Genomic DNA, 24,429 nt, shown 5'->3' with positions numbered 1-24,429 from the left:
GGCCCCACTCTGTGCTTCTGTACAGACAAGCTGAGAACTGTCAGTCTCGCTGTGATCCTGTACCTCCTGTATGTCGAGTGTGATTACCTTGTCACTGTTTGGGCAGCACGGTAGCATGGTGGTTAGCATAAATGCTTCACAGCTCTAGGGTCCCAGGTTCGATTCCCGGCTGGGTCACTGTCTGTGCGGAGTCTGCACGTCCTCCCCGTGTGTGCGTGGGTTTCCTCCGGGTGCTCCGGTTTCCTCCCACAGTCCAAAGATGTGCGGGTTAGGTGGATTGGCCATGCTAAATTGCCCGTAGTGTCCTAAAAAGTAAGGTTAAGGGGGGGTTGTTAGGTTACGGGTATAGGGTGGATACGTGGGTTTGAGTAGGGTGATCATTGCTCGGCACAACATCGAGGGCCGAAGGGCCTGTTCTGTGCTGTACTGTTCTATGATCTATGTTTTCGCATGCAGTGGGTAGATGTACATTGTCTTCTTCTTGTTTATGTGAGCTTGGTAGACTTTCATAGTCTGCTTGTGGTTGCTCAGATATGGCGGGTTGACCTTCATGGTCTTGTTCATGCATGGTGTTCGCCAGGGAGTGTTTGCTTGCTTCCCTTTTGGAGTCTTTCATCATTCTCACTGTGGAGCCTTTCTGTGCTCTCTGTGTGGCGTCGTCTTTCGTCTTGGGTATTGCTGTCATCCAATGTATCGACGATCTGCCATGGAACCATGGTGTTGGAATCATCTACCACGAGTAGATTCGTGTTGAGCTTTGCGACCGTGTCGCTGATGCTGTGATCAGCATATCCGAATAACTCAGCCATGTCTGAGTAGTATTCTTCAAAAAACAAATCATCTTTCTTTGTTTCGGATTTCTTTTTGTTCTCTTCACTTTGGGTGGTGCAGACTGCTTTTTCCAGGGTGTTGTGAGAGTTATTTTCAACTGCTGGTTTAAGTTCAGCCGTTTTTCTGTGTTCTGAGGCAAGAAAATTTGGTTTTACAGCTTTACGTATTTTGTTTTCAATTTTCGGGCATTTCCCTTTTAAGTAGGCGTGGTCCGGATGCTCAGACGTCATGAGTAGGAATCAATTGTGCATGCGCAAATCGGCCTTCCTTTACTGTGCGGTTTTGTGTCCAATGCGCATGCGCATAACGACCCGCGACCAAAACGTTTTGAGACTGCGCATGCGTGGCGTGCGCATGCGCATAACGATCAGCAACACAAACTTTTTAAAACTGTTTGTAAGTTGTTGCTGTCTTCATCTTTTGAGTATTTAAATCCATTATACACTTTCCTAGCTTCATGTTCTGCGATGAGCATTGCTATTTTAATTTCCTCTGAGGCTGCTGCTACATCATTAGTTATGATATAAAAATCGAACATTTGTTTAAATATTTTCCAGACATTTCTTACATTGCCAGTCGTGTCCAGCTGAGGTGGGGTTCCAAGCCACATCCTCGAATAAGCGATATCTTCCCAAGTCCAATGTCCAGCAGGAGTGTTTCCTGCCATTTTGGTCTTTCTGTTTCTGCAGCTGAGTTGTTCTGTAGTAAGCGTCTGAAGCCACTCCTGGTACCATGTGTTGTTCCTCGTGTCTTAATAAAGCTCGTAGTCCCAAAGTTGGAGAAGATGCTTTATTGTGAATTTGTTCTCTCTTCAGAGCTTAACTTACGGCTACCTCAAATGCTGCCTGCCTGTCTCTGTGTCCTGCTCCCAGTTCTGCCCTCCGTGAAATGTGTCATCACTTTCTGTCCCTGTGTGTACATAGCTCTCCCGTGCTCCCTCTAATGCTTGCTCAGTTGTATTGCATCTACTCAGATCTACAATCACCACAACCGGAACAGGTCCCATCACCCCCTCCTCAGGGTGCCCGATGGCTCCCGGGCTACTCCATGGGATGGGGTGCGAGCGGAACTAACCCCTGAGGCTCCCCTGCCACCTGGCCCAATCTGGTATCCCTGGGTCGGCACACTCACGGTGACGGAGCACAGGGAGTGGACCGCCTCTGCCTGGGACTGCGCCGTATCGCCCATAGACTGTGCCACCATCCTCTGGGTCTGTGCCACATCAGCCAGTGACTGGGCCATCTCCCTCTGGGACTGGGCCACCTCCTTCCGCGTCTCTGCCCCGTCCGCCAGCGCCTGGGCAATGCCGCCAACATTCTCAGCCGTGGCTCGCTGTGCCTGGACCACACTCAGGAGCACCGCTGCAATCTCCAGGTGGCTCTGGGACACGGTTGCCTGTGAGAAGGCAGCCCTGTCCTGGGCCCCAGCCCTGTCCTGGGCTCCAGCCATGTCCTGGGCCCCAGCCATGTCCTGCACTGATTGCCCCAGGCTTTGGACATGCTGATCCATGGCCGTAACCCTCTCCCAATGCGTCCCTCACGGACGCCACCCGTGCGACGTTGGCCTGAGTGGCACGCATGGCCGGCACCATCTCCTGCTCCTGCACGCGATGGGACTCCTCCACCTGCAGCTGCTGATTGCTCACCAACATCCCCTCATGTAGTCTGACTGCGTCGCCACAATCAATGGGACTGTCCGTTCCTGAGACCCGTCTGGACAGCAGCTAGTCCCTGGCATCGGCCCACCCTCCGACTGTCAGCCCCCTCGGGAGTTCCTACCTCCACCTGATGTACCGGAGCAGCTGTGTGGTGCGCACCAGATAGTGTCCCAGGAGCCCCTTCACTAAAGTGCCCAACCGAGGTGAGTGTCTCTGGGATGGCGGAGGGCGTTGGACACGGCTGTAACGGGAAATCCGTGTCATCACCGGATTCGAGTTCCGGGGTGGCCTGGGTCTCGGATATATGGCTCCCCTCCGCGTCGGTATCCTCGTCGGCACCCAGGATCCGGCTGTGGCTGGGGGTGGGGGTGGGGGACACTGGCCCCATCGCCAGCAGGCCCTGACAGACACAATACGGGATACATGTTTACACTGCAGGTGGGGGAGGGATTGGGGATGGTGGGGGTGTGTGGAGCAGGGGTGGTGGGGGTGCGGTGTGAGGGTGATGTGGGGTTGAGGGTGGTGTGGGTGTGGGGGCGGCGTGGACATGGTGAGGGTGGTGTGGGTGGGGGTGGTGTGGGACGGGGGGGTTAGTGCCAGGGGCTCGGTGCTGCCCACTCACCCCGGCCGCCCTGAGGAGGCTGTGCAGTTTCTTACAGCGCCGCTGACCGGTCCGGACGATGTTGCTCATGGCGCTGACCACCTCTGCCACCTGTGCCCAGGCAGGGTGAATGCCGGCGGCTGGCAGCCTCCTTCCCCGGCCAGGTTACAGGGTGGGCCATCTCTCCGCCATGGCGTCCAACAGCGTCTCAAGCTCGGTGTCCGTGAATCTCGGGGTATTCTCCGTGCTGCCATCTTGTAGGCTGGGATGGTGTGTGTGGGGAGTGCAGTGCGTATACGCGGCTGCAGATTGTCAGCCTTCCGAGTGTCAATCGCGAAACCGGCAAATCCGGCGCTGTTTCCCATTAGAATCGATTGTATTCCACGTGGCGCCGGTGCTAGTCCCCCCAAAGGTTGCTGAATCAGGTGAGGTGCTAGTTTTGCTGTCGTGGAAATCCACAAATCGTGACCCGGCGTCAACACTTAGTCACAGGAACCGAGAATTCCGCCATATGTATGTGTGTGTGGGTGTGTGTGTGTATGTGTGGGTACGTGTGTGTGTTTATATGTGGGTGTGTGTGTATATGTGTGTGTGTGTATATGTGTGGGTACGTGTGTGTGTTTATATGTGGGTGTGTGTGTCTATATGTGTGGGTGTGTGTGTGTGTATATGTGTGGGTGCGAGTGTGTGTTTATGTGTGGGTGTGTGTATATGTGTGTGTGTGTATGTGTGTGGGTACGTGTGTGTGTTTATATGTGGGTGGCTGTGTGTATATGTGTGGGTGTGTGTGTGTGTCTGTGTATATGTATGGGTGCGTGTGTGTGTTTATGTGTGGATGTGTGTGTGTATATGTGTGGGTGTGTGTGTGTGTTTATGTGTGGATGTGTGTGTGTATATGTGTGGGTGTGTGTGTGTGTTTATGTGTGGATGTGTGTGTATATGTGTGGGTGTATGTGTGTGTTTATGTGTGGATGTGTGTGTGTTTATATGTGGGTGTGTGTGAGTTAAATTTAATCATAACAAATGACATATGGGGCAGCACATATGGTAGCAGAGTGGTTAGCACAGTTGCTTCACAGCACCAGGGTCCCAGGTTCGATTCCCAGCTTGGGTCACTGTGCGGGGTCTGCATGTTCTCTCCGTGTCTGCATGGGTTTCCTCCCACAGTCCAAAGATGTGCAGGTCAGGTGGATTGGCCGTGATAAATTGCCCTTAGTGACCAAAAGTGGTTAGGTGGGGTTGCGGGGATAGGGTGGAGGTGTGGGCTTAGATGGGGTGCTCCTTCCAAGGGCCGGTGCAGACTCGATGGGCCAAATGGCCTCCTTCTGCACTGTAAATTCTATGATTCTATGATACTTACAGGAAGGCCAGGAATGAATATCAGTACGTAGAGTTGTGTTAACCTGGAAGAAAAATGGAAGATGTTGGTAACAATTGGGAAACGACAGAACATCAGCCTCTGTACCCAAAGGTAAACTCAGACGGAGTTTACCGCGCAGTGAAAACCGACACACGCTGCCATGGCAATGAAGAGAGGAAGTTAACCCTGGCACATAATGGGGTGACAGCCTGATCACCGTATGAGATACAGTACAACAAAGAGAACAATTAATCGCGTGATGGTCGCCCCAGGCAACTCTGATGTTTTCGTAACATTTGATCAGTTCATACATTCCTCCTGTCAGTGTGGAGACAGTTCAATAGTGGCCCTCAAAGAGGGAATTGGGCGAGGGGGTGACAATTACTGGGATATCTGGATGGAGCCGGAGAGGGTCGAGCTGGATTGTTCTTTGACAGAGCTGGCTAGACTTGGTGCGTTAAATCTCATCCTTCTCTGCTCTACTGTCCTCGTGCTTTGAGCTGGATTCTCCACTCCCCGATGCTGGCAACGAGAATCGCAATCCGGCGGAGAATATCGGGTAATCCAAAAATCCCAAACCACCATTTGAGGTCACTCATCTTCTTCCGGCATTGCGGTGACGTTGGCAGCACCGACTGCCTCGGCCACCTCCTCCCAGGTGCTGTTCAGGAGAGCGGGCTGGAGTCTGCGACCCATCCCGGAGAAGAGGGTGTCCCTCCTCCCCTCAATGGCATTGAGCAGTCGGTCCACTTCAGACTCCTGAGATCAGGAGGCAGGTCTTCTCTGAGCCAATGCCGTCTCTGGAATAAGGGTGTGGTGAGGGGAGTCCTTATATCATCAACTCCACCTTGTCCAGCTTTTTAATGCGAGTTCCGGCTCCGGTGAATCTGACGGCAGTGGGGCTGGGAATTGCTTCCAATCCACACCGGCAGATTGCTGGCTCATTTGCATCTCCTGAATTTGGACCAAATTCGGGAACGCGAATTGCATGCGATTCTGATCCTGCGGGAACACTGAGGCCGGGATTCTCCGTTTGGGAGACTAAGGGTGGGATTCTCCGTTGCCCCACGCCGAAATCGTCTTCGGTGTTCGGATGGAGAATCCCCGTTTGCGACCGAATCGGGGCCAGCGGCCGTTTTTAGGATTCTCCGCCCCCTCCAAATCGGTATCATCGAGGCGCAGGACGCACGCCGTTGCGACGGTGTCAGCGCGTCGCTTTGGGCCCCCCCCCCTCCCCCCACCGATTCTCCATCCCCGCTGGGTGGGGTTCCAGACTGCGCGGGTCGCGCATTGTCTGAGTTTTCGTAAAACCGCCCTGGCAACTGCGGACTGTGTCCAGCACCGCCACAATCGGGCGGGGGCCATGCTGCTGGTGGGGGTGGGGGGGGGGGGGGGGGGGTCGGTGAGGGCTGGGGGTGGGGGACTGGTGGGGGGTGTCCTCGGGGGGCTGGGGAGTATTCAGGGGTTCACTATTTGGCCAGTCCGGTCCATGCGCAGCCGGCGCCATGTTGTAGGCGCGACTGCTGCTGGTCGTTGCCGTGCCCATGCACGGCCACGGATCTGCCAATTCTCCGGCCGTTTATGTTGGGAACGCCGGGCGTTTCACATGGCGCGGCTGCTAGCCCCCCCCCCCCCCCAGCGGGCAGAGCGTCAATGCAGGGGCGGTGCTGACGTGTGCGTTGTGAAACTGGACACTTCCTCCGGACGTAGCCTAAAAATCGGAGAATCCAGCCCTAAGTGCGGCTGCAGGGACTGAGCCGCGTGTGCTTTGTGTTCCCATTGGGGGCGCTATTCGAGGAGTAATTCAGGACATGCCAATGGGCCAGTAGTCTGTCCACGTGAATTCAGAGCAATTCCCATTCCCGCTAGTGCTGGACAGCCTGACAAGCTGGAGCTGCTTCTACGCGACCCGCTCCCCGCAAACTCCCATTCCAGCCAGGAAGATGGCTCAGCGGAGACCTGCCCCTGGAGATTCTGAGTCAGAACTCGATCGCATGCTGGCCGCAGTGAAGGAGCGGAGGGATCTCCTCTTCCCCAGGGTGGGCCGGAGGCTCAAGCCCGCCATTGTAAACAGGGCCGGGGAGGAGGTGGCAGAGGCGGTCAGTGCTGCCAACCTCACCAGGAGGACTGGGACCCAGTGCAGGAAGAAGATGAATGACATCCTCAGGGGACCGGTGGTGAATCACTACCGCTGCGCCCCGGCATCACCCCTGTCCCTCAGTCCTCACATCACCCACTCCCCCAGTCCCCTGGAGGCCAGTCAAAACCCACCTGCCTCACATCCCACCCTCCATCAAACTCCAACACCTCTATTGATAGCAACACCTCTATTGATTGGCTTCCACCAAGACCTCAGCAGGTTACCCTTGTCACCCTCTAGCTAACCCCCCCCCCCCCCCACCCACCCGAGTGCGCCAGGATGTATACACCGTGCGCACTGCCTGGACATCGGGCGCAGGTGTGCAGGATGTGCAGCTGATGGTCGCATAGCAACTGCACATTCATGGAGTGGATGAAGGGCACACCCGAAGGATTGCTCAGAGGGGACCGTGTGTGCCATCGATCGCCCCCTATACCTGGGGCATGCCAGAGTTGGCCGCACATTCTGCAGCCTGGGCAGCTGGTTAAGGTTGAAGATTGCGTTGTCCGATGCCCGGGCCCATAGGGCACCCGTGACGTCATGGATGCACCTGTGCACGAATGTTTGCGAGATCCCACACAGGTCCCCGCTCGAGCCTGGGATGAGCCAGAGGTGTAAATGTTCTGGGTGGACGTCACCATTATGGCCACTGACAATGGGTGTCCTCCTCCATACCCCCATGGTTCCAGGTGCGCCACCATCTTGCACAGGTGGCACATGATCTCCATGGCGTACACAGTCTATCAGATCCTCAAAGGGTTGGCATTGACGGTTTACACATCATCTGATGCAGCTTCTCCTTCGCACCTCCTCGTAATCTCTCCTCATAACTTAACCCTAGTAGTCAAGGTATTATAATCCTATGGTGCATACACTCCAAGGCCAGTATATCGTTCCTCAGGTGTGCTCACAGTGCTCCAAGTGGGGTCTAACCAGGGTTTTGTATAACTGCAGTATAACTTATTTGTCTTTATATGCCAATCCTCTTTCAAGGCTAGCATTCCATTAGCCTTGTTCATGGCATTTTATGGATCTAGCCCCCATCAGAGACCCGCCCCCCCCCCCAATCAGGCTCCAGTCAGAACACCCACACCAAACCCCATCGGAGACCCCCTATCAGATCCCACCATTGGACCTTCATATCAGAGACCCCCATATCAGAGAGCCTACCATCTTGTAGCTTCCCATATCAGAGACACTCAGCAGAGAATCCCCCCATATCAGTGACCCTCCATATCAGTGACCTCCCCCCCATATCAGAGACCTCATCAGAGACCCCCATCAGAGATACTCCATATTAGTGACTCCCCCATATCAGAGACCACACCGTTTCGGAGAGCCTGAATCAGAAACCACCATATCAGAGACCCCCATTAATTCCTCACATCAGACTACCCTTAAGTACCCTGCTATAAACCTAAGCACAATGTTTATAAATACCTAGCTGTGATTAATGGGTTGTCACCACATCCAATGCAGTTAAGTGCTTTCTGCTGAGTAAAAGAGGAAAGTAAAGTACCTATCTCCTTGATACATATAAACATTTAGATTGGCTTCACAAAGGTGCTTGAAATGCATTCAAGCATGAAGGGAAATGAAAATAAGCAATCCTGTGACACTTGGCTGCCTGGAAGCTATTAAATTACAGCCAACTAAAGACTATTTGTCTTTGAAAGTTAATAGAAACCTCGCAGGTCAAAGAATTTTGTGATATGGTTTTGGTTTTCTATGAAATATCAGCTCCTCTGTCTGAGGCAACAGGTATAAGAGACAAGTCAGTGAAAAAGCAGTGATATTTCCCCGTTTCTACCTGGACTGCTCTTCAGCTTTCAGGCAGTGGTGACTGATTGGGGTAGGGGATGTCTCTGATATGGCAGAGGGGTGTGCCTCTGATCAGGATGTCCGGTGCCCATCCCTCTTTTAGCCCAATGCTCCATTCTCCGCCAGATCGTGAGCCCCGCTACCAGCAGCGGTTGGGCGGAGAATCCAGCCCACCATCTTTATATCTGCATTTTGGAGCTTTTCCCTCACATTCCTTGATTCAACACATCTGTGGTCGCAACACAACCTGTCATTGTGTCGCTGTGCCACCTTGTTTCTTTCACACAAATACCAATCCTTTCTTTACTTGCCCGTGGCTGTCGCTAAGCCAGTGTGTATTGTCCATCCCCCTTATTTGCTCTTAGAAAGTGGCTTTCCTGAATCGCTGCGGTCCATGTGCTCTGTCTGCACCCGCAGTGCTGTTGGGGAAGGAGTTCCTGGGTTTTGACCCAGCAACAGTGATAATAAAGTGTGGATGAAACACTCACTTGGCCACTGCAGGAGATTGTTTGAAAGCCAGTAAAATGTGCTCGATGTTGATGAGGAAGGCCCAGCAGGGAAAGCAGGTTATCATGAGAAAGAGGATCCCTCTTTGGACAATCACTCCGATCCGCTTCAAGTTCTTGTTTCCAAATGTCTGAAAAATCAGAATAAAAATTAAAGTGCATCAGATCAATGTTGACTGTTTCATCACATTCTCGTTGGACACCATTTTTGTGTTAATTGGCTGTTGAGTTTACAACGGCGATGACATTTCATTGTTTCTTTGTCGGTGAAGCGGTTTTGAATGCTGTGAGGTTGTGACCTGCTCTGTACACAATGTGCTGCTTTCGAATGGAATAATAGGCTATCGGCCGCGATTTTTCCAATGCGTTGTGCGGAATTCTCCCCCCCCCCCACGCCGGGTGGGAGAAGCGCTGGGGCGCCGAGCAGGTCCCGCCACGCCACCCCGGCACCCGCACGCGATTCTCCCAACCCCCTCAAACCGGCGCGGTGAGTTTCACGGCTGGCCACTCGGAGAATCGCCACTCGCCGTTTGTAACGGGCGAGTGGCGATTCTCCGGCCTGAATGGGCCGAGCGGCCTGCTCAACGTGACAGGTTCCCGTCGGCGCCATCCACACCTGGTCGCTGCCGGCGGGAACAGCGCGGGAACGCTGGGGGGGGGGGGCAGCCTGTGGGCGGTGCCCACCGATCGGCGGGCCGGCCTCTCTGAAGGAGGACCTCCTCTCCTCCGCCGCCCCGCAAGATCCATCCGACATCTTCTAGCGGGGCGGCCGCGGGGAGAACGGCAACCGCGCATGCACGGGTTGGCGCCGGCCAACCTGCACATGCGCGGGCGACGTCATTTACGCGGCACTGGCCGCGTAATTTACGCGGTGCCGCTTTTACGCGACGCCAAGGTCTGGCGCGCCTAAATGACGCGGGGCCGCTCCGGGGGCGGGAGAATAGGGGGCGAGGAGCAGCTTCCGACGCCGGAGTGAAACACTCCGGTTTTCACTCCGGCGTCGGGACTTAGTCTCCCGATGGGAGAATTGCGCCCGTTGTGTTCGCTGCAGTTCCCATTACGTCGGGTGCATCGAGGGAGAGGCCCAGAACGAGCATTGCAACTGACGCCAAGCCCATCCTGAGTCACTATGCCCAGCGCGATCTGGATCCTCGAGAGGATCCTCGGTGGTGAAGTCCAGCTCTTTGTTATTTTATGTTGGCAGCTGCCTCTATGGTGCTGACATTCCTAGATTACAGGCCTACTGTTCAGGCTTCAGAGGTTGCTGGGCTTATAGTGCAATAATCACCCTCTGAGACATGCCACCTGTGCTTTCGAGGATGCACTTGAGAGTTCAGGAGTGTGAAGTGCTCTCGCAACTAGCAAGGCTGATCCCTCCTTTGGGATAGCCTTCAGCTGTGAAGCCTGAGGCTGCTCACGGTCAAAGGGGGTGAAATGGACTTTCATGAGAGAGGCTGCAGCAGGGTTGTGTCCTGGGAGGGTTTGTTGGAACAGACAGGCTTCAACTGCGGTTGCCACAGTTATGGGTCACCGCAATATTTCAAGATGGCCTTGGAGGTCTTACAGACGCCAGGCCCCTGCACCCCTGGCTCAGGGTGGCCCCTGACGTTAGAAATCATAGAAATGTACAGCAAAGGATGAGACCGCTCGGCCCATCTTATCCATGTCAGCCCGAGGACACCCTTCCTAATCCCACCTTCCTGCACTCGGTCCACACCCCTATAGCTTACAGCACTTAACGTGCAGATCCAGGTACTTTATAAAAGAGTTTAGGGTCTCTGCCTCCACCACCAACTCGGGCAGTGAAATCCAGGCTCTCACTAACCTCTGCGTTTCTCCACACCTTCAGCCACTTATCGTAAATCTATGTCCCCTGGTTCTAGAATTCTCCGCCAACGGAAACAATTTTATCCTGTCCACTCTATCTCCTCCCCTCATAACTTTGCACACCTCAATTAAGTCACCCTCAGCCCTGTAGCCCAATTTGTATGACTAGTCTGCCCTGTGGGAGTTTGGATTGCTAAAATCCATGTACACAACATCCACTGGGCTATCTTCATCAAAACCTTCTTGTCACTTCCTCAGAGAATTCAATCAAATTTGTGAGGCAAGACTTTCCTTCAACAAATCCATGGTGACTATCCCTGACCGGTCCATGCCTTTCTATGTGACAGTTAATCCTGTCTCTCAGGATTGATTCAACTGTGGGCAGCACGGTGGCACAGCGGTTAGCACTGCTGCCTCATAGCACCGAGGACCCGGGTTTGATCCCGGCCCCTGTCTCTGTGGAGTTTGCACATTCTTCCCGTGTCTGCATGGATCTGAACCCAAAGAGCTGCAGGGTAGGTGGATTGGCCACGCTAAATTGTCTCTGAAATGGGAAAAAAAGAATTGGGTACTCTGAATTTTTAAAAACAAAAGGATTGTGGGCAGCACGGTAGCATGGTGGTTAGCATAAATGCTTCACAGCTCCAGGGTCCCAGGTTCGATTCCCGGCTGGGTCACTGTCTGTGTGGAGTCTGCACGTCCTCCCCGTGTGCGCGTGGGTTTCCTCCGGGTGCTCCGGTTTCCTCCCACAGTCCAAAGATGTGCGGGTTAGGTGGATTGGCCATGCTAAATTGCCCGTAGTGTCCTAAAAGTAAGGTTAAGGGGGGGTTGTTGGGTTACAGGTATAGGGTGGGTACATGGGTTTGAGTAGGGTGATCATTGCTCGGCACAACATCGAGGGCCGAAGGGCCTGTTCTGTGCTGTACTGTTCTATCTATCTATGATCCGTCACCATCACTGGGATACCCCAGGTCCAGGGGGTGACCGATGGCACTCATGTTGCCCTGTGAGCACAGTGATATCAGGGAGAGCTCTATTTAACAGTAAGGAGTTCCACTCCCTAAATGTTCAGATCATGAGCGACCACCACCTCAGAATCATGCACCTGTGTGCCCGCTACCCTAGTAGCATCCATGACAGCTACATCCTGGGGCACTCCGAGATCTTCGAAGACCACCCCAGGTACAGGGGTTGGCTTATGGGGACAAGGGATACCCGCTAAGGTCATGGCTGATCACGCCAGTGCGGAGCCCTGAATCGATGCGGAGGTCCATTACAAATGAGGCCCACACTGCCAACCGTGCTGCCATTGAGCCCCTCAAAATGTGGTCCCACCCTGGTGGGGCTCTACACTGCAGCTCCCAAGGGTCCCCCTCTTTGTGGCTGTCCGCTGTGCCTTCCACAATCTGGTGCAGCAACGTGGCCTGATGCTGGGCGAGGGGGAGGAGGAACATGCGGCCTTGTTTAAGGAGGAGGAGGACCATGTGGGGCTGGAGGACAGGCAGAGGAGAACCCACAGGAAGTAGGCCAGGCTGCGGCAAGGGTCCGATATTCTAGGAGGATCAGAGAGGCCCTCATCGTCTCAAGATTCTTGTGAGATCAGGGTGTATCCATCAGCTCAACCTTTCCCTCCACCCAACCCCCTCCCCATTGCACTGCCCCTTCCCCGATCACCCAGTTCCTCCTCCAAGGGTCTGTATAACGTCACCTCAGGGTGATGGGCCTGTGCTGGCACTGTCAGCGGGTCACTGTAGAAGGCAAGAGGGTGATGACCACTCGCTGTGAGGAAAGCACTGGTGCTCCTCAGGATCTGACTCCTGTCTTTCTGCTGACAGCGCGCTCACACCCATCCTCATCACCCACTCTTGGACCACTGTGCCAAAGGGGGGTAAGGGGGAGCGAGAGCAATGGGAGTGAGGGTGCGGTCAGGCCTGCTGTGAAGACTAAAGTGACAGAGGCTTCACATGTATCAGGCATGAGATAGTTTAGACATAGACATAGAATTTGCAGTGCAGAAGGAGGCCATTTAACCCATCGAGTCTGCACCGGCCCTTGGAAGGAGCACCCCACTTAAGCCCACATCTCCACCCTATCCCTGTAACCCAGTAACCTCACCCAATCCCTTTGGACACTAAGGGGCAATTTAGCACGGCCAATCCACCTAACCTGCACGTCTTTGGACTGTGGGAGGAATCCGGGGGACCCAGAGGAAACCCACGCAGACATGGGGAGAACGTGCAGACTCCGCACAGACAGTGACCCAAGCCGGGAATCGAACCTGGAGTTGTGAAGTGGCAGTGCCAGCCACTATGCTACCGTGCCGGTACCATGGTGAACATTTTACTCTGACGTATTTCCATTCCACCTAGCTATGGAACGTGACCTCGCCAGAGCCCACTCAGTGTTTCTCTCTCGTCTTCATGTTGTGTGGTCCAGTGCTACGTCCAGGTGTGACCCCAGGATGCACATCAGAGGTGGAGGCAGCCTGCTGCCTTCCGGACCCTGTGGCCTTTGATGCCCTTGGCGGATGTCCTCTGGAGGGCCTGGAGTGTCCAGACTGATTTACCAGTGCAACAGGCCTCACTATGCCACCCTCTTTTGCCCTCTGCCCTTGACAGGTGCCAGTGTCAGGAGGGGGGAGATTCAGAAGACCTGGAGACCACCTTAGTCTCCTAGGTGGAAGACCCCAGGATGGGCTACTGTGCTTCCTCCTCCCTGAGGGTGCCTCTAGGGCCTTGCGTGACCCCATGGCATGGAGGGGCAGCTGGAGGGAGCTCCAGAGGCCTCCGAGTCATCTGGCTCTGCCAGTGCTGGAATGCCCCCCTTCCTCTGTCCATGGTGCTGACGCACCAAGCTATGGTCCTCAATGGCCACGTTCTGGAGTGCCTTGTTAATGTCCACCTGCATCGGACCTGTCCCTCAGCAAATGGGACATGATGTTGAGGCCCTCAGCCATGGTTATCACAGACTGAGCCATGCCTTGGGCCCCTCCACTCAAGCTGCTGATGTCGTGCTCCAGGTTTTCCACTGTGGTCACCACCCTCGCAGTGTTGGCCTCAGTGCCATGGATTGTCTGCACCATCTCCTGGGCCTGAAGGCTTTGGGACTCCTCCAATCGGCCTTGCAGTCACTGGAATGTGTCTGACACCTCCTCCTGAATCTCACGGCTGTGTCGTATCATCTCCAGGAGAACCTTGTCCAGAGGGACGGTGTCTGGCTGGGACCCAGCTGAGTCCTGGGATCCAGCAGATCTCCGACTGCTGTCTTCCTTGGATGTTCCTGCCTCCACCTGAAATAAATCTGCAGCTGTGTGGCGCTCACCAGATAGTGCCCCCGAAACCTGTCCACTGTCACCCACTGAGGTGTGTGTCTCTGCGCTGATGGAAGGTGGGGGGGGGGGTGAGAGCTGTGGCAAATTGCCACTGTTCTCCTAGGAACTCTCCTCTGAGGTGATCTCTTGGGTGGTAGGGGGACAGCGACTCCAATGGCCCGACCTCATCAGATGGTGATCCTGCGAGACAATGGACATGTGGTCAGTGAGAGGGAAGGATAGTTTTGTGGGACATCAACAACTAACTTGAGACAGGTCATCTGGATGAAGGGACAGTGGATCCTCACTTCCCTGGTGCAGGCCACTGTCGGCCACTGCTGTCTCCTCAGGAAACCTCGCGATCTCCAGGGCTTTAGAAGCACTCCACTGCCCACACAATCTCATTCCGGCCAAGAAGATGGCAGCAAGGAGAACCCCCCCCCCCCCCCCCTGGATTCCTGGACTCAGACCTCAAGAGGATGCTTGGCACTGTGGAGGGGAGGAAGGACACCCTCCTCCTCAGGGTGGGCAAGAGGCTCCAGCCTGCCATTGTGAAGCAGGCCTGAGAGGGGGTGGCCGAGACGTTAAGTGCTGCCAGCCTCCCCAGGCAGGCCAGCACACAGTGCCATGAGAAGATGAATGACCAGCCCAGGGAAGGCACCACCTCTGTTCCCCTGGCATCACTCCCGTACCTCCCCCCTCGCATCAGATCCCTTCCCCCCCCCCCCCCCCCCCCAACCCCCCACTCCACTAGAGGCAAATCAAAAGCCATCTGCCTGCATCTCCCTAACAGCCCACCCTGCACCAACCCCAACACCTGTATTGTCCTCTTTGACCTTGCACACACATGCCACCAGCTCCAGAGCCCCGTGGAACCCGCCTACATGCGGCTCCCCATGTCCTTTATTCATCCCCTAGGAAAAGGCAGCCCACAATCGCCGGGAACTGTGTTTCTTGCCCTCTGAACTGAGATGCATTTTGTGGCCGTCCTCTGGAATGCCTGGACCTGGATGGGCCTGGCTGACCTTGATGTGTCACGCGTGACGTGACGCCACCATGTTCTGCCCGCAGCCCATGAGATGCGCCAGTGTCAGGTTGGGGGGCATCCAGAAGTGCTGAGGTGTTCCAGCACATTCTTTGCGGGAGGCACTGGTCTGGCCTCCTTCACTTCCTCCTCCCTCGGGGCGCTCAATAGTCCCCGAGCCACTCCAGGGGGATGGAGGCGAGGCCAGAGTGAGCTCCAGAGGCTCTACTGTCATCTGGCACTGCCATCCTGGAAGCTCTCCCTTGTCAGAACCAGGGTCTCGACGTCCTCAACCATGGGGCACTGAGAGCGGGTCACGTCACTCAGTGACTGAGTAATATCCCTCACTATCTTGACCATGCCCCTCTGTGACTGACCCAGGTCAGTTAGCACCTGGTCAATGCTCTATCCCACACCCCCCAAGTGAGGTCCCTATGGGGGCCTCCCTCTTCAGGCCCGCAAGCCTCCTTACAGCACCCACTCCCCTCGAGGACCCCCACCCGTCACCCCCCCCCCAACCTCCCGGAGGCTCATACCTACCTGCCCTGCACACCCCCCTCCACCCTACATTCATGGGCATTGCCCACTCAGGCCTTGACTCTTGGTGGCGCCAATCAGGCACCCAGCCACCCTAGCACTGGCACCCAGGCAGTGTTCCAACCAGCTGGGCAGTGCCAAGGTGCCCGCATACCAGGGGAGGACCAGGGGGCCACCCTGCCTGACCCTGATACCCAGGGGTCTCCGATAACCCCCCCCCCCCCCAGATGCCGTTCCACATTCTTCTGGCTCAGCATTGATTGGTACCCTGGGAAGCCGGAAAATCTCGGGAGGCCGGTGTATCCCGGGTGACTAGCCTTAAATAGATTTAAGACCTGTTTCTGAGAGCGACCTTTTGGGCAGAGTTCTGAATCCGAAGTCTCTCTGGATTTGGGCGAATCCCGCGAGGTGCGGAGGGTGCTGGGAGACCCGCGAGGGGGCTGTCCCAAGATTCTCCCGCCACGTGTTGTTCTCGCCGCTCGAGCGCAATGCGGCCAGAGAATCGCACCCAGAGAGATTTCGAATGGGAAGTAAGTTAAGTACACTGGCTAATTAACCATCAATGTAGTTCATTAGAAATGTTTTCCTTTACTGTTGCCTTTTTGTTGTGTGTTTTAAGTTTAATAATTTTTCCAAGTTGCAAAAAATGAACAGTTAAGAAATACCATTCCCCATTCGGCCCATCTTGTCAATGCCAACTCAAGAACACCGGGTGCCCTTTCTAACCCCATAGCCCTGTAGCTTGGAGCACTTCAGATGCAGGTCCAGGTACTTTTTAAGAAGAGTTTAGGGTCTCTGCTTCCACCACCTGCTCAAGCAGCGAATTCCAGACTCCCACTACCCTCTGCGAAAGTTCTTCCTCGTTTCCCCTCCTATACCTTTGCTGCTTGTCTTTTTTAAATTTGGAGTATTCCGTTTTTTTTTTCAATTAAAGGGCAATTTAGCGTGGCCAATCCACCTAACCTGCACATCTTTGGGTTGTGGGGGGGGGGGGGGGGTGAGACCCACTCAGACACGGGGAGAATGTGCCAACTCCACACTGATTGAACCCGGGACCGTGCCGCCGTAGTGCAGCAGTGCTAACCACAGTACCATTTACTATCTTTTATCCTGGTTTAGTTCAAGCTCTCTGCTTGTTTCTTTTTTAGTCATCTGTAAGTTTTAAATTCTTTCCTGTCCTTGGCGTGGTGGGCCTGTCCCTCGTGGCTGGGTGGGGGGAGGGTGTGTTTGGACCATTCTCCACAGTGCGGGGTGGGAGTACAACCTGATCATTATGTGTGTGTCAGCAGCAGGGCTGATCTTATCACTGACTGTGTCCATTACTTCCTTGATTAATCTAAATTGTCCTTTCCAAAAAAAAAGAAAAAAAAAAAAAAAGAAATACCATTCCAAGATTTCCTTCGTGGTATGGGGTACCCTCGCATTGAACATCGGGGTGGGGTGGCGCGGGGGGTGGGGGGGGGGGGGGCGCGGTGTCGTAACATCTTTAACTCAAAGTGAATGAATAATTCCAGATAATCTAATCTTGGAGACATGCCCATGAAATCTGGTTCCATTGGGAGCGGAACTCGAACAGAAACCCATTGAAATGTGACAGCCTTTGACCGGGAAGAGGCAACATTAAGGAAAATGTGTAGTAATTGCTAAATATTTGGGCAATCTCTCTAAATTTTTTTACACGTTTCAAAATTACTTATAAGGTTTTGCATCATTGTAAATAGATCAGTTATACAAATACATACTGATTCATGTGAGCTTTACCCAGACGCAGTAGCAACTGGACTAGCCATATTACTACTGTGGCTATCAGGACAGATCAAAGGAATCCTACAAAGAGTAACTCACCTCCTGAACCCCCCCAAAGCCTGCCCACCATTTACAAGGCGCAAGCCAAGAGTGTAATGGAATACTCTCCACTTGCTGGATGAGTGCAGCTCCAACACCATCCAGGACAAAGCAGCCCACTTGACTGCTCCCCCTTCCACAAACATTCAAATTTCCCACCACCAGTGAACAATGGCAGCCATGTGTACCATCTATAAAATGCACTGCAGGGACTTACCAAGGTTCCTTAGACAGCACCTTCCAAACCTGCGACTACCACCACCATCTAGAAGGACAAGGGCAGCAGATACCTGGGAACCCCACCACTTGGAGGTTCCCCTCCAAGTCACTCACCACCCTAACTTGGAAATATATCACTGCTTCTTCACTGTTGCTGGGGCAATGTCCTGGAACTCCCTCCATAACAGCACAGTGGGTACACCTACACTTCAAGGACTGCAGCGGTTCAAAAAGGCAACTCACCACCACCTTCTGAATGCTGGCCTAACCAGTGATGCCCACCTCCAGCAAAAACGAAAAAAAACAAAACAGGAAGTTAAAATGTCGCAGCCAGATGGAAAAGAGGAAGGGAAGAAGAAGAGAGCGATTGAACGCGCATTTAGGATTGTAGTTGCAGTGTCTTTTACTTCCAAGTGATTGAACGCCCAGACTTGGCCTTCTGTGCCATGGCAAAGGCAGTTCTGGTAGATCCATTTTACCACAGCTTTTGGGGGTTGAGAGATTGGATGACTCCAGAAGAAGTGTACCATATCGGGAAGATTTCATAGGACTTATGAGGAAATTGCCAACTGTAGAAAATTTGATAAATCCTTGAAGAAAATGGACTGTGTTGCTGAAACTAGGACCATGCAAGTGCAGTGGATAGTCTATTAACTCCATGGGATATCCTCCGCTGCACCTGATTTTCCCTATGGTTGTATCAACAGTGACATTCCTGACAAATAATGTTTAATTGACATTGTTTCTGATTCAAGTTTCGGTAGAATTTACAAAAAGCTATTTTTATTTGGCAATTTCTTCACTTGGGGGCCATGCGGTAAATGTAATTAGTTTGGTTTATGGATCCTGGTGGGAAATATAATAACAATCAGGAGTTAGCTACACCTACCTGAGATATGAGTGTGTCACACGCTGTAGCCAACCCCACACCTAGGGCGATACCGGCTACATTTATTATCTGGCCAAAAGAAATAAAGAGAAGCAAATAAAGAACAGAAAAGCAATATCACCATGGATGCCACCCATGGTGAAATAATGCACGGTACAATCTATTTTATCTGCAAGTTGTGCTTTTTTTCCCCGTTTTCAATGTTTCATTCTTTCCCTCTTCCCATCGGCTTGCTCTTCTTCAGAATATTTTGTTTGATCCCGACTCAATTCTCTTTTTTTTCTGCCCGGCTCACAACCCTCCCTAAACTTGAATACGAAAGCAGAAAATACTGGACAATCTCTTTCTTAGAAAATTTGGAGTACCCAATTCAGTTTTTCCAATTAAGGGGCAATTTAGCATGGCCAATCCACCTACCCCGCACATCTTTGGGTTGTGGGGGCGAAACCCACGCAAACACGGGCAGAATGTGCAAACTCCACACGGACAGTGACCCAGAGCCGGGATCGAACCTGGGACCTCGGCCACCGTGCTGCCCTGAAACACTGGACAATCTCATCAGGTCTGAGACAGCATCTGTGGAGAGAAAAGGGAGCTGACGTTTCGAGTCTGGATGACTCCTTGTCAAAGCTGGGAGAAGTGGGTCAGATTTATACTGTAGTGGGGGAGGTGGGGGATGGAGCGGTGGGGCTGGATAGGGGGCCAGTGAGAGGTGGAGATTGACAGGATGTCGAGGACAGGAGACAAAAGGAATGTAAACGGGGGTGATTAAGGCTAAGAAGGGTGCTGATAGAGCACATAAAGAGATTAGAATGTGTGAATGACAGAACAAAGGTGAGCAGTATTATCCAGCCCCACCGCTCCACACGTTTCCCCCCCCCCCCCCCCCCCCCCCCCCCCCCACCCACCACAGTATAAATCTGACCCCATTGTTGTGTTATGCTGCTTCAGATAACACAGGCTGCTACTTGATGCAGTCTTAACTAAAGGATGCTCCAGACTCTGAAATTAGTTCAATGTGTTTATTGAACTTTTAATGATGTGGAGATGCCGGCGTTGGACTGGGGTGAGCACAGTAAGAAGTCTTACAACACCAGGTTAAAGTCCAACAGGTTTGTTTCAAACGTGAGCTTTCAAAGCGCAGCTCCTTCCTCAAGTGGAGGACCTCTCCATACCTCTCCATTCACCTCAGGAAGGAGCAGTGCTCCGAAAGCTCGTGTTTGAAACAAACCTGTTGGACTTTAACCTGGTGCTGTAAGACTTCTTATTGAACTATTAACACAGTTCTCAAATGAGTTTGACTCTCTGCTAATCTAACTGTAGTAACTCAGTCTAACTGTAGCAGCTTGCTCTAAGCCACGTGCTGGGGTGTGATGCTGCTGATCAACCCTGTCTAACTCTCTAGCTGTCTGTCTGTGGAAAGAGGCAGGGTGTGAATGCCTCGTCCCTTTTATAGTGTTGATGCCATGCCCCCTTGTGGTGATGCCACCTCTGAGTGTCCTGACTGCCCATTGGTTGTGTCCTATTCTGAGTGTTCATTGGTTGCATATCACGACACCCATTTCCAGTTCTCTCCAGCTTTGACAAAGGGTCACGCAGACTCGAAACGTTGGCTCCCTTTTCTCTCCACCTGACCTGCTGAGATTGTCCAGAAATTTCTGTTTTTGTTTTGGATTCCAGCTTCCGCAGCAATTTGCTTTTATCTCCCTGAACTCCAGCTGGTGCTAAACTCTGCTTCCTGTCTCCTAACGCCCGCCAAATCCTCTCTGCCCATGCCCGCTTTAACCCAGATTGGCTCCCGACCGAATCTATGCGTCAATTTTAGAATTCTTATCCTGTTTCAAACGGTTCCGCGGTCTTTCCATTCTCCATCTCCCTTGCATTCTTCCAACCTTCCGAGCGCTCTATGCTTCTCCAATTCTGCCCTGTGGTGCATCCCCCACTTACATTACTCACCATCGGCCTGTAGCCACCTAGGTCCAAACCTATGGAATTTCCATCCTCAACATAAAGTTCTCTGTCCCGCCACCTCTCCCTCCTCCTCCCGAGACTTTCCTTCAAACCTACCACCTGGATCAACCTTTTGGTCACCAATCATATGCCTCCTTCTTTGTCTCGGTGTCCAGTTTTATTTTTCAATGTCATTAGACTTCTGTGAAGCCTCTTGGAAACTTTCCAAAGTTAATGTGTTGTATATAAATGGCAATTGTTGCTTCAATTGATACAGACCCATTGGCCCGGCAAAAACCAGCATAAATATCTAGTCCCCGTGTCGGAGACAAGTGACTGTCAGAGGGTTATCTGCCCACGAAGAGCATTGGGACTGAGTCCGGCCTCATTCTCCTCCAAGCACTAAGCTTGAAACTGATCAGGAAGCTGGGAATTGCATCACTATTTTGTACAGAAAGCAAAGAGTGAAGATAAATGGGTGTTTTTCTGGTTGGCGATCAGTGGCCAGTGGCGTGATTCTGGGATCAGTGCTGGGGCCGCAATTATTTACAGTTTACAGAGATGATGTGGAGTCGAGGACCAAGTGTGGTGTGTCAACGTTTGCAGATGGCGCTAAGGTGAGTGGTAGAGACAAGAGTGCAGAGGACACTGAAAGTCTGCAGAGGGATATAGATGGTTTAAGTGAGTGGGTAAGGGTCTCGCAGATGGAGTACAATGGGCGAGATTCTCCATTCCCCGACACCAATATCGTAACCGGCAATCGGGCGGAGAATCCGTTTTGATGACAAAATTAGGGGCGGCACCTTTTTGCCGCCGGTTTCATGCGCTCCGCCTCCTCCAAATCGGAGTCATTGTGGCGTGCGTCGCAGGGGTGGCCTTAGCGTGTCACCTGAAGGCCCTCCCCCAACGCTCTGTCCCCGATGGGCCGAGTTCACAATGGCGCGGTTCACTGCTGGTGATCCCGGCCGTGCGAGAACCCGGCGTGGCGGCTGCGGACTGTGCCCAGCGCCACCACAGTCAGGCAGGAGGCACGCTGCGAGGGCTGGCGGGACCTGTGGGGGGCGCTATCTGGCAGGTCGGGTCCACCCACGGCCGGCGGCATGTCTTACGGTGCGGCCGCTGCAGGTAGTCGCCGTGTGCATGTGCTGCCACGGACCCGGCCATTCTCCGACCATTTAACTCGTGGAGGCCGGTGGCCCCTCATCGGTCGCAGCATCTGTAAGGGGGCGCCGGCTATATTTTCCACGTAAAGCGCCACAGATCCTCTGCACTTCGCCTCAGAATCGGAGAATCTGGCCCAATGTTGGTCAACGTGAGGTCATCCATTTTGGTAGGAGTAACATCAAAATAGACTATTATTTAATTTGATGACAAATTTAGGGGCGGCACCTTTTTGCCGCCGGTTTTGCGTCACGCTGCTGTGCAGAGGGATCTGGGTGTCCTTGTACATGAATCGCAAAATGTTGATTTGCAGTTGCAGCAGATAATTAAGAAGGCAAATGGAATTTTGCCCTTCATTGCTCGAGGGATGGAGCTTAAAAACAGGGAGGTTATGTTGCAGCTGTCTAGGGGGCTGGTGAGGCCACACCTGGAGTATCGTGCACAGTTTTGGTATCCTTACTTGAGAGAGGATGTACTGGCACTGGAGGGTGTGCAGAGGAGATTGACTAAGTTGGTTCCGGAGTTGAGCGGATTGGCTTATGAGGAGAGAATGAGTAGATTGGGACTATACTCATTGGAATTTAGAAGAATGAGGGTGGGATCTTATAGAATCACATAAAATTATGAAGGGAATAGATAGGATAGAAGCAGGGAGGTGGTTTCCACTGACGGGTGAAACTAGAACTAGGGGGCATAGCCTCAAAATAAGGTGGAGCAGATTTAAGACTGAGTTGAGGAGAAACGTCTTCACCCAAAGGGTTGTGAATCTGTGGAATTCCCTGCCCGGTGAAGCAGTTGAGGCTCCTTCATTGAATGTTTTAAGGCAAACATAGATAGATTTTTGAACAATAAGGGGTTATGGTGAGCGGGTAGGTAAGTGGAGCTGAGTCCACAAAAAGATCAGCCATGATCTTATTGAATGGCGGAGCAGGCCCGAGGGGCCAGATGGCCGACTCCTGCTCCTAGTTCTTGTGTTCTTATGTACAGGGAAACATTATGATGAATAAATATACACATTCTGAGCATAAACTCACCATTGTGGCAAGATTCACAGCGTTCAATTCAACTTTTCCGAAATGTCCACAGAACACGGCGCTCACAACATTTATGAGAAGCACCATCACCTGTGCCAAAATCTGTGAAAGGAAAATCATACACACTGTCACTAAATTTTCATCAAACACGTTTGGGCGACATTTTCCAACCGCATTGCGCCCGGCGCCTATCCCATTGTGCCGGCGCATCGTGGGAGAGGCCCCAAAATGGGTCTCGTGCCAGATGCCGACCCGATCGCAATTCACCCGACTCGCTAAACCCGGCACGATCTGGATCACACCCTCACTATTCAAATCAGCCATTAGGTGGTCGTATTCAGGCCACGTTCTCCCGGCTCATGGTAGCCACCGGCCGTACCGACGAAGCCGCATTCGGGCGGGGATTAGTGCTGGTCTCCACAATTAGAGATCAGGCGCGATGGCCATGCCAGGGAGCTGGGGCCTCAGAGACCATCGGCCCCCCCAGGTGGTCGGGGACAGGGCACGGGAACCCTGGCACTGCTAACCTGGCCCCGCCAGCATGGTACCCAATGCACAAGAGGATGGATGGGTGTGAGACTGATGTTATTTTACAGAGATGTAATATATATGCTACTCCTTTGTTTTACGGAGTCATACCTAACTTTGATGATAAACACTCAAAGTCATCCAGTTGATGACAGATTATTTATTGAGTAGCAAAATAATATACTTGTGAGTTCTTTACTTTAATACTTTGACCAGTAGTTGAATTAACTAAGATTTAATTAAATTAGCAATGAATATAACACTCTGCACTCTGAGCTGGTCACGCCTCTATCCTCTAGCTACAACACAGGTGAAGAGAGTGGGGAAACTGCTTTAAGCTTGTTTTGTTACCTGTGTGGTAGGTAACATGTGCTACACAAACCTTGGTTAGTGATGAGGGGCGGCGTTCTCGGGGGGTGGGGCGGCGTGAATCCCGCCCCCGCAGGCTGCCGAATTCACCGGCGCCGGGGATTTTGTGGGGGCGGGAATCACACCGCGCGGTCGACGGCTGCTGGCAGCAGCTCCCCCCGGTGATTCTCCGGCTCGCGATGGCCCGCGTGCCCCCCCCCCCCCCCCCCCCCCCCCCCCCCCCGTTTTCGGCCACCTGCCGGCGTATGTTACAAAAGGTATTTACCGGTGGGACCTGGCTCTGAGGGTGACCTCCGTGGGGCGCGGGGGGATCTGGCCCCGGGGGGTGCCCCCAACGTGGCCTTGCCCACGATGGGGGCGCACCAATCCGTGGGGGGGGGTCTGTGCCAGGGGGCACTCTATTCCTCCACGCCAGCCGCTGTAACAGTCCGCGATGACCGTCACAGAGATGAACCCCCCCCTGCGCATGCGCTGGGATGACGCCAGCCCGCGCATGCGCCAACTCGTGGCGGCCGGCAAAGGCCCTTCGGCGCCCGTTGGCGTGGCGATAAGCCCCTTCCACGCCGGCTGGCACGGTGCAAACCACTCCAGCGCCGGCCTAGCCCCTGAAGGTGCGGAGGATTCCTCACATTCGGGGCGGCCCGACACCGGAGTGGTTTACGCAGCTCCTTGGCCCTGGAGTGGCCCGCCCCGCCGGTTCGCGGAGAATCCCACCCAAGGTCTTCTGAATCTTGATGAAGAAGACTCAAAGTCGTCCAGTGGTAACAAAAGGTTTATTGAGTAACTATAACAAGTGCATGAGTTCTTTACTTTAACTTTG

The 24,429-nt window shown here is 53.3% G+C and overlaps 1 protein-coding gene across 3 annotated transcripts in view; it reads right to left on the bottom strand.

The window, feature by feature from the left end:
* The window catches only part of LOC119975066 (multidrug and toxin extrusion protein 1-like), a 132,815-nt gene that overhangs the window by 39,607 nt on the left and 68,779 nt on the right, over positions 1-24,429 (bottom strand). For all 3 annotated transcript variants that reach the window (XM_038814564.1, XM_038814563.1, XM_038814565.1), the window contains exons 3-6: positions 22,713-22,814; positions 18,568-18,636; positions 8,899-9,047; positions 4,450-4,492 (exon numbers count right to left, since the gene is read on the bottom strand). In XM_038814564.1, the coding sequence (XP_038670492.1) occupies positions 4,450-4,492; positions 8,899-9,047; positions 18,568-18,636; positions 22,713-22,814 (363 nt within the window). The remainder of the gene's footprint in view (positions 1-4,449; positions 4,493-8,898; positions 9,048-18,567; positions 18,637-22,712; positions 22,815-24,429) is intronic.

This window comes from Scyliorhinus canicula, chromosome 12 (assembly GCF_902713615.1).
Source record: "Scyliorhinus canicula chromosome 12, sScyCan1.1, whole genome shotgun sequence".
Taxonomy (NCBI): domain Eukaryota; kingdom Metazoa; phylum Chordata; class Chondrichthyes; order Carcharhiniformes; family Scyliorhinidae; genus Scyliorhinus; species Scyliorhinus canicula.
The sequence above is the reverse complement of the archived record's forward strand: the minus strand, read 5'-3'. Positions and strand labels throughout refer to the sequence as shown.